The sequence below is a fragment of the Xenia sp. Carnegie-2017 genome, unplaced genomic scaffold, assembly GCF_021976095.1.
Source record: "Xenia sp. Carnegie-2017 unplaced genomic scaffold, XeniaSp_v1 HiC_scaffold_6, whole genome shotgun sequence".
NCBI lineage: Eukaryota > Metazoa > Cnidaria > Anthozoa > Malacalcyonacea > Xeniidae > Xenia > Xenia sp. Carnegie-2017.
In genome coordinates this window covers 8,017,746-8,027,071 of record NW_025813526.1, presented here as the reverse complement: position 1 = coordinate 8,027,071, position 9,326 = coordinate 8,017,746, and the positions used below count along the sequence as shown (strand labels likewise).

Here is a 9,326-nt window from a genome sequence, read left to right as displayed (position 1 = left end):
CGCCGTAGGGCGATCTTCAGGCAACTGACAGATAATATTTTATTTGCTGACTATATACATCGACTAAAAGGTGTTAAGTTACATGACGGCATGCACTAAACATATCGGAACGTTTATTTAAAATGTTCTTTTTACGTCCTTTCAGGATAAGTAGCCTTTCTTCAAGGCAAAGACGGCAGGTTCTTTGGTTTTTGTTCGGAGGTGGAAGTTGTTTGATGAAGTCCCATTTAATGTTGTAGTTACGTTTGTTTTCTTTCAGTGTCCACGTGTATTTAGAAAGTTCTGTCTCGTTGCGGTATTTAATGTTCGTAATTGATTTAATGTGGTTTCGATATCGTGTCTTAAAAGCGCATGCAGTAACACCTATGTAAGTTTTTGTTTCGTTGTTGTCAGTCGTTGTCACGTCGGCTTTGTAAATCACGTTGGGTTTCAGGCAATTGCCATTTGTCGGGCATAGATGTTTCTGTCTACAGTTACATTTCTTTGGTGGGTTGTTCTTGTTCTGGGTTGTGTCTGGGTTAAGTCTTTTTAAAATAGTCTTGTTGTGTCTGGTTATGAAAGTTTTCATGTTTTCGCCGCAGCTGTAGCTTACGCGTATTGTGTGTCGGTTGAATATCTTGGAGAGTATAGTATTTGGTGGGAAATGTTTGTCGATAAGTTGTAGGAAGTCATGGGCGATGTGAGTTTTTACGTTTTTGCTGTATGGTGGGTTAAACCAAGTGACGTTACGTTTTCTGTTGTACGTGGTGTTTACATTGATGTTTGATGGATTAAAGGTGAGTTGGGTGGTGAAGTTGCTTTATTTAAGAGCTTGGTTGTAAATTGGTGCGGCATTTTCGAAGGTGTCTTTGTCAGATGAGAGTGAGTTAATTCGGTTGTTGATGGATGTGGGTAGTTGGCGTAATACTGATGGTGGGTGGTTGGAAGATCTGTGAATGTAGAGGGGCTCGTCGTTGGGTTTTCTATATGGTTTGTAGGTGTCGTTGCTAAGGTCAAATGTTACGTCAAGGAAGTTTGTGCGTTCATGGTTTGTCATCGCTGTGATTTTTAGTCCAAGCTCGTCAAATAGGTGTGAGAGGGTTTTTCTTTCTTTGTCGCAGAATCTTCCAGATTTCGTATTTATGACTGCAAGGCCCAGGGGCGGATCCAGGATTTTTAATTCCTTAGTCGGAAGGGCGTGGTCGAACAAAATTTTAATAAATGGGCGTGGTCGCATTAGCTAAAAATTCTGCTAACGCAACATTGTTAATATGATGAATTATAAGGACTGTTTCACCCTATATCAGAGCTCATCAGCATGCCTAGGAAATGGCACCCTCACCACGTGAAAATGCAATTCCGACATGGACAGCCTCAACGTAATGAGAAGCCTTAAACAAAAAGAGAGCAGTCTGGTTTTAAGGCGCCAGATACTCGCCTTTCACACCTTTGCAACAAAGCAACAGGAGTTTGATTAGAAAAGCGACAATGTGGGACATTTCAAAGATGTAAAATTGCTCAGTTTTCTACATCATCCCTGTCATTCTAATCCTTTAACCTCGCCCCAAGAATATGCACACACATAATCTGAATCTAATGGTTATTTTGCCGAGCTAAACAGAAAAGTAACACAAACCACCGCTAAAGAAAACGTCGAAACGCTGACCTAAACATTCAATTTCCATAAATTTTGACGATACTCCAAGCTCAAACTGATTTCTTTTATAAAAAGGTATTGTTTAGGAAAAGATATGCTATTGACTGGTGACACAGTTAACTTATTAATTCCTTTGAGAGCATGACTCCAAATGTCAGTAACCCTGTTAATGATGAAGTTAAATATTTGGTCTTTCATAAGGTCAATTGTTCCTTCACAAGTATCACAATTAGACAAAGTTGTTGTTATTCCCAGATCAAAACGCATATGCATTAATTAAGACCTTACAAAAGGTGAATATTTCTTGTATGTTAGGTAACTTCATCAAAACGCGCATCATATATATTTTAAGATGTAGATCGCCAGGGTTAGTATAGTCCTTAGAAGGACTGTTGGTGTTGATGTTGACTGACGTTTCGACAACCTTAGTGGTGGTCATTTTAAAAGTCTAGTGACAGAAGATGTTGTATATTTGTACCATTTTCACAGAGATACAAAAGCAATTGTGCTGTGTATGACACACATAAATTGACGTTTTCAATGTTCTTTTAAAAAGTGCTACGAGAAAGAGATGAAATACTACATCCAATATTCCTAATTCAAACTTGAATAGACATATTAAAATGATGCAACACATCATACAAATAATTTCAAAATGGTTTCACGCAGGCTCAGAGGATTACCCATAGTGAAATTATTTAATATACAAAATTAAGGCAAAGTGACACGTTTGTCACTAAGATTTATGAGATATCATGACTATACAAAAAATTAGAAGCTCTTTCTTTCCTTCTCGTCAAAACTATAATGACCAAGCCTAAAGAGTCAAATTTTTACAATTTCAGTTCTAATCGCCGGTTTCCATACGCAAATTTATTGATCACCTCATCAACAGTAGGCTCTATTTCCTGATGTATTCGCATTAGTGCAAGTCCATTTAAGCGTTCTTCAACCATCGTACTTCTGTTGTAAGTTTTAAGCATGCGAAGTGCTGAAATAGAGCGTTCGCACTCACAAGAAGTAACTGGAAGAGTGGCTAGTAACCGTAGACATGCCTTAATATTCTCAAAACCTTCAAACCCTAAAGCTTTAAGTGTGGAAGCTGCACTGTCCGGTAATGATCCCTCATATGTTGTCCAAAACTTTTCCCATAATTCCAATTCAGCATCTAATCCTAAGGGATTAGGAAGATCATCTTTGTAAAAATCTGAAAACAAACGAAAATTCTCTTTCCAATTCTTTTGTTTGGTGGAAGACTGTTAATTAGCGAAATCATTTTGATGGAACAACGCTAAAGCCGTTATAAACGTTGATTTGACTAAAATCAAATCTTGCCTGAAGATCAGAGTTTAAGTGGTCTAGAAAAGGAATAGTGAGAGCCTTTTGTAATAATCTGAAGCGCTAGAAGATGGGTGATTCTCATTGTGAACTTGTCTGCCAGCTGTTCTGGGCATTTTTCATCGACATCTACGTTTTTAGCTAAAGAAACTGCTTCACTATACCATTTACCATGATATAAATCAACATCATTCCTCAATAAAATTCCCAAGTTTTTTAATGACTCAATTAAATGCATTCCATCCATAACATCACAGGTTTTAGCTTGTAATAACTGAGTAACAGGAAGTGTTAAATCTAAAATATTTCTACTAATGACAAGGCTAACAATAAATCTGAAGGTGGAAATCAATGCTAGGAAAGAAGAAGCTTTAGAAGATGTTTCTGGATTACACACATGACCAGCATTATGGCTCATTTCAGTTAAAGTATGAAAAATTGGAAGGAATAATTCTTGAAATATATCTAGACCATCTATTCGCTCAATCCATCGAGTTCGACAAACATCCTTTAACTTTGATTTACCTGAATGTGGGCAATAGTCTTCAACTGCTTTTGAAAGTAACATTTGCCGTCCATCAGAGAGATTGAAAAAGTAAGAAAGTTCTTTAATTTGACTAAAAACATTTCTGACAAAAAGGGACAGAACATGAATTACATATTGCAAGATTTAACCTATGGCTGTAACAGTGGGTGTAGATTGCTTTAGAATTCAAACGAAGAATGCGTGCAGAAAGACCATTGATATGCCCTGCAACAGCCCCAGCTCCATCATATCCCTGACCTCTGCAATCCTCAATGCTTAATTTTAGTTCTGTTAATGCACTGTGAATTAATTTCTCAAGACTTTCCCCTGATAAACCCCATTTGCAGTGCAAAAAACCTCACAAAATCTTCTCTAACATTCCTATTGCTATCTACAAAACGAATCACAAGAGAAAGCTGCTCTTTGTTTGCAGAATCTGCTGCTTCATCAGCAATTATACTAAAAAATTTATTTATTTTTATTTCACTAGTTATTTTTTCAGTGATAACCTGTCCACAAGCAGCAATTAGATCATTTTGAGTAGTCTTTGAAATATAAGAAGCATTCTTTGGACAGTTTTCAAATGATCAGCTAAAACTGTGTCACCAGCCCGAACACGAAAATTTAACAATTCAACATAGTTACCAACACCACCTTTTGAGTAAGAACCAACCTCCGGATGATATGAAGAATCATCACGGTGCCCTCTTAATGCTAACCCAAGTCTACCACAAAGTTTAATAGTATCAATTATTGATACAAGTTTTTCCCTATTTTGCCTGATGACTTGCTGTTTGTGCTCATCAATCAACACCTCAATCTGCAGTCCTTCTCCTGATGCCTGACCAACTAATGACAAATATTTATTACGTGTGCTTTCGTGCAAACCTGCTCTGGTGAGAGCCTTAGAACTCAAACCAATATGGCGTTTGAAGCAAGCTTTAGCATCAGGCCAATATGTCATTGGTTCACTAAAAAGTTTTTTAATTTTTGTATTTTTATTCGGAAACTGATCACCAAACAAAACACAAGGCAGACAAAAAGCACCATCCAAAGAAGGGGAGTAACACAACCAAGAATAATCTTCCAGCCACGAATAAAGAAAAGATCGACCATCAGCTGATTTAGGAAATGGGTAGGATCTATTCGGTTTAAAAACATTGTGAATGAGCTGGAGCTTTTGAGAATCATTCATATTTCTAGCTTTTTCTCTAAAATATCTCACATCATTTGGATATTGCTGTGAAAAATCTAATGAAAATGATTGCAAAAGTTCTTGTTTTGGGTTATGTATTAAACCAAGACTAGTGATGGCAGGCACCTTTTGTGTTGATTGTGTTTGTGTAGTACTAAATAATTTGGGCAAAATAAATTGTTTAGCCTTATTACTTGCTGGGGTTGAAACTGGTTGAAAAAAATTAGAAATGTTAACAGTAGAAGACTCTCCTTTCACATGAGGAATTTTCTTGTTAGCTTTTTCTAACAAAGCAGAAGCCTTTCTTTTAGTTTTACTGATAGGTTTGAAAATAAGAGGTGCAAAGTGATTTGGCTTAAAGACTTTACTAGAAGTCAATAGAGTTGTAGAACAAAACAAGAGGTATAAATAGTTATATTGAGTAGGTGGTGTTGGTAAAGGAAGACGAGGTGAAATAATTTGGTTGAATAACAACTTAAAAGAAACTTCTCCACAATCAGGATACATCAAAGAAATGATTCTATTAGTAACTGAGGAGAGAGCAAGTATACACAAAAACTACCCCAAATTTTATCTCTACAGTTGCAAAGAGCTTCCATTTTAACAAGATCAAGCCCTGATAAACGTGAATCCACACTTTCAAAACAACAGGACATAGCCAAAACATTTTTTGCACTAACAGAGACCTTGTCACCATGCTTCTCTAAGGTGGAAGTGAATATTGGATGATAACAATAATAATTTGCATATATAAAAAGCTCTATAGATACCATAGCTCTCAAAGTGTGAATGAGAGCATTGCTTCCAACCAAGGCCAGAGAAGCAGAGCTGTATAGACAATTTCCAGATGGTTCAGATCTAATAAAACAGCAGTCGAAAGATTTCTTGATTATTATAAGACTGCAACAATTTATGCAATGTCAACAAAGCGAGTTAAAAGCGATCATTTCAACAACAATGAAATGACAACAAATCGGCAGTTTTGGTCTTAACGTGTCATAACAACTACGCAATTAGGCTTATATTCATTTCTACTTATCTTAATTTAACTAATTTTACCTTAGAGCAACCGATGGCTTCGTATTGTCGGCCTTCACATGATGAGGCAAATAGACTGTCTCAGCATTTACATCACGATACAAAGATCGTCCAATTAAAGGAAAATGCTCTTCAGGCATTAAGAAACGAGAAGAATTATATATACCACATAATTCCTCAAAGGTCTTAAGCAAAGCAACATCATCACTTTTTTAAGTCAGAGAGAACCCGATCTAAAATACTGCTAGAGTTAGCCATGACGATCGATAAATATTCAAGCGCAATGAAGCAGACAAATATATTCCGACTAAGTTCGCTACAACAACCAATCAAATCCGAAGATTCGGCAACATCATATACCAAAATAGATATATCCTGCAAAAAACTAACAATGTTGACCAATCACAAGCTTTAAATTGGTATAGATCCTGCAAGAAATCTCCACCAATTACAGCTATATAGCTGGTTCGTCTGGGCAAATCAGAATCACAGAATGAACATAGATCCTGCAGATCATGCACGATACGCTAACCAATGAATGCTCGCAAATTGATCAATTTAAACCAATCAAAATCGGTATATGGACCCAAATCCTGCGGAAATTTTAAAGCACTCAAGTGTTATAATTTAAGGAATACCCACGGAATTTTTTGAAAGTGACACGTTAATACGTTAGTCGCCCGACTTAGTTGACTAAGTTTAAATCCGCCTCTGAGGCCATCGTCACGGTATAAGCCGACGTTGTTTCCGTACCGCTGCTGTAGTTGGTCAAGTAAGAATAGCCCTACAAGCTCGCAAACTTCCGCTCCATCATAGCTGCCCATGGTTACATCAAACGTGTTGGTAGCGTTGCGTTTGGACCATGATTTGTTTTGGTGGAAAAGAAGTGATTTTCTTGCGTGTTTTATAATGGTGTGGTCTTTTTCTGTGATTGTTGTGTATTGTTTTGCCCACGCTAGGCATTTGTCCAGTAGGTGTTTGGTGATCGATGGGTAAAAGTCAACTATAGCGAATGATATGAATGATTTTCTTTGTTTTTTGGTGATGGATTTGAACCAAGTGATAGCATCTGTTGTGTTGCGCCATTGGTTTAGTTTTAGTTCGTTTCGTATTATGTTGTTGATGTTGTCTAGGATGTATTTGCTGACTTTTCCGAGGTGGCTTTTTGCGGGGTTGATGCCCCGCAACCACGCAAAAACCCCGCAAAACCGCACCCGCAACCCCGCAACCCCGCAAAATGCCACCTCGGAAAATTCAGCAAATACATCCTAGACAACATCAACAACATAATACGAAACGACCTAAAGTAAACCAATGGCGCAACACTGTAGATCTTATCACTATTCAAATCCATCACCGAAAACAAAGAAAATCATTCATATCATCGACATAGTTGACTTTACCATCGATCACCGAACACCTACTGGACAAATGCAGCGGCAAAACAATACACAACAATCACGCGTTTCACTTCATATAAAACACGCAAGAAAATCACTTCTTTCACAAAACAAATCATGGTCAAACCAACGCTACCAACACGTTTGATATAATAGTATGCTGATGGAGCGAGCTACAGCTTCAAACTATTACTCGGACCAACTGACGATGGCAGTCATAAATACGAAATCTGGAAGACTCTGCGACAAAGAAAGAAACACCCTCTCACACCTATTTGACGAGCTTGGACTAAAAATCACAGCGATGACAAACCATGAACGCACAAACTTCCTTGACGTAACATTTGACCTTAACATTTTAAATGTATATCTATTTATACGATCCATATTTACAGACTCTCCATTCAAACCCACTTTATCGCTTAAAGGACACATGCAACATAAAATTCGGATTGTTATTTTTGTACTTTACATAAAGGTATAGCTCCAACTAATAGTTCGACAAAGTTTGAGACTCAAAGGATAAATATTTTTTAAGATATGGAGGTTTAAAGTTGATGCTTTACTGATAACGTATTGAAAATGCCCGACGAGCTAACGACGGCTACCGATTGGAAAAAGGTCGTTGTGACGTAATAGTTGACATTAGCTAAACGCGGTCAATTGCGCGCTTCGTTCAAAATATATTGGTAACTTCTTAACAACACGACAATTTAGCATTGAAAATATGGTTTATTGTGCCGCATTTAATTGTAAAAACGGTTCCTCAAAAACCACCAAACGTAGCAAAAGCTTTCTTTTTTTCGTTGACAAGCGCATGCGAGATATTTGGATGAAATAACTCGAAAACAAGCGCATGCGAGATATTTGGATTGAAAAAATGTGACGCAAAAATTTGAAGCCAACAAAGAGCTCAAAATTGTACTTGCAGCATTTCGAAAGTTCGTGTTTCGTGCAAAATTTTGAAGCGATGCAATCAGTAGGATGGACAGCAGGACGGCTTCGCCTTAAGAAGGATACTGTATCCACGATTTTTTAATAATCTGTGGAACCCACAAGTGTAACATCTAAAAGGAAGCAGCCAACAAATGTTAGAACTGCATTTGAGAAAAGACGAAGGCAAGAGGTGATTATTATAGTTATAGTTAGCAATATTTGTTTACATTTATCAAAAACTAAGCCATATAGCATTACCAAATTGAGGACAATTTTATAATTTTAGATTATTGACGACGTTCTTGCAGAATACGACGACTTTCTTGTAGGCGACGACCACGATGTGTCGACATCGTCTCGAAATGTTTGTGCGTTTTACCTCAAAGGAAGTTTGTCTAAGATAAAGATGTCAAAATATATGTAGACAGCGAAACACAAACATATGCAGTGCTAACTAATTCAGACTAATGTCGTTTGATCTTTTTTTTGTTATTTTAACTCATAGAAAATTCCTTAACGTACCTTAGAAGCGCAATGTGAAATGCCAAGCAGCCATAAAAATCCGTCCGCAAAAACACGGAAGGTCAAGAACCACTCAAACAAAAGTGCCAAATATGATAAGTAGAGGTATAGACTTTCGATTTCAGTCGTTTTGATTTTTGTGAAAAATCCAGCAATACGATAATTTCATTTAAAGGTTGAGATAATTTAAACAAAAAATCATAGCACACAGACGACGTCATGTGAAATTGAACATTTTGAGGATAGCGCTGTATGGTATGACACAGAAAGCACGTCGACGATGAGCAATAGCTACAATGGATCAGACTCTCACTCGTTTTCTTCACTCTCAGGCATAGGTCCAATGCCATGTGTGTACATGACGATAGCTGTTTTTACGACAGCTTCGTTTGTACACACTGTACCAAACTCTTCCTCTTGTGTGATACAAATATGATCGCCATGTATCAGAGGATCAGTATTGTTTACCTCTTGGCAACATATACTTTCCCTTCCTGTACTCATGACCACACATAAGCCAAACTCGCACCTAAAAGATAAAAACATTGTTTTTACTTTGGAAAAAACAATGAAGCATAAATAAAATGCAACTAACCATTCAACATTTCCAATTCTGCGAATGTATTTATCTTCGCTTTCCGATGACGGAGAATTGTCATCATTATGACCACCTTACGCGTTGGCCAAAAGCTCAAACATGTAAGGTTGTACCTCATTGTTATTGACGACAATATC

At 37.2% G+C, this 9,326-nt stretch overlaps 1 protein-coding gene and 1 long non-coding RNA gene across 2 annotated transcripts; both read right to left on the bottom strand.

Annotated features, from left to right (window-relative positions):
* Positions 1 to 3,981: 3,981 nt before the first annotated feature.
* LOC124458014 lies at positions 3,982 to 5,941 on the bottom strand. Its single transcript, XM_047008130.1, has 2 exons — positions 5,755 to 5,941; positions 3,982 to 5,553 (listed from the first exon to the last, which is right to left on the bottom strand). The coding sequence occupies exons 1-2, from the start codon at positions 5,871 to 5,873 to the stop codon at positions 5,202 to 5,204; spliced, it is 471 nt and encodes a 156-aa protein (XP_046864086.1). The 5' UTR covers positions 5,874 to 5,941; the 3' UTR covers positions 3,982 to 5,201.
* Positions 5,942 to 8,079: 2,138 nt separating this feature from the next.
* On the bottom strand, positions 8,080 to 8,632 carry LOC124458150. Its single transcript, XR_006953035.1, has 3 exons — positions 8,592 to 8,632; positions 8,328 to 8,464; positions 8,080 to 8,200 (listed from the first exon to the last, which is right to left on the bottom strand). It is a non-coding gene; the product is annotated as an uncharacterized LOC124458150 (long non-coding RNA).
* Between the last annotated feature and the right edge of the window lie 694 nt (positions 8,633 to 9,326).

What these genes read in the sequence shown, in the direction of transcription:
- LOC124458014 (XM_047008130.1), bottom strand. Translation starts at nt 5,873, where the DNA reads ATGCCTGAAGAGCATTTTCCTTTAATTGGACGATCTTTGTATCGTGAT. An exon ending in AAGCCATCGGTTGCTCTAAG is followed by an intron (nt 5,554 to 5,754) that starts GTAAAATTAGTT and finishes CTGTTTTATTAG; the next exon opens with ATCTGAACCATCTGGAAATT.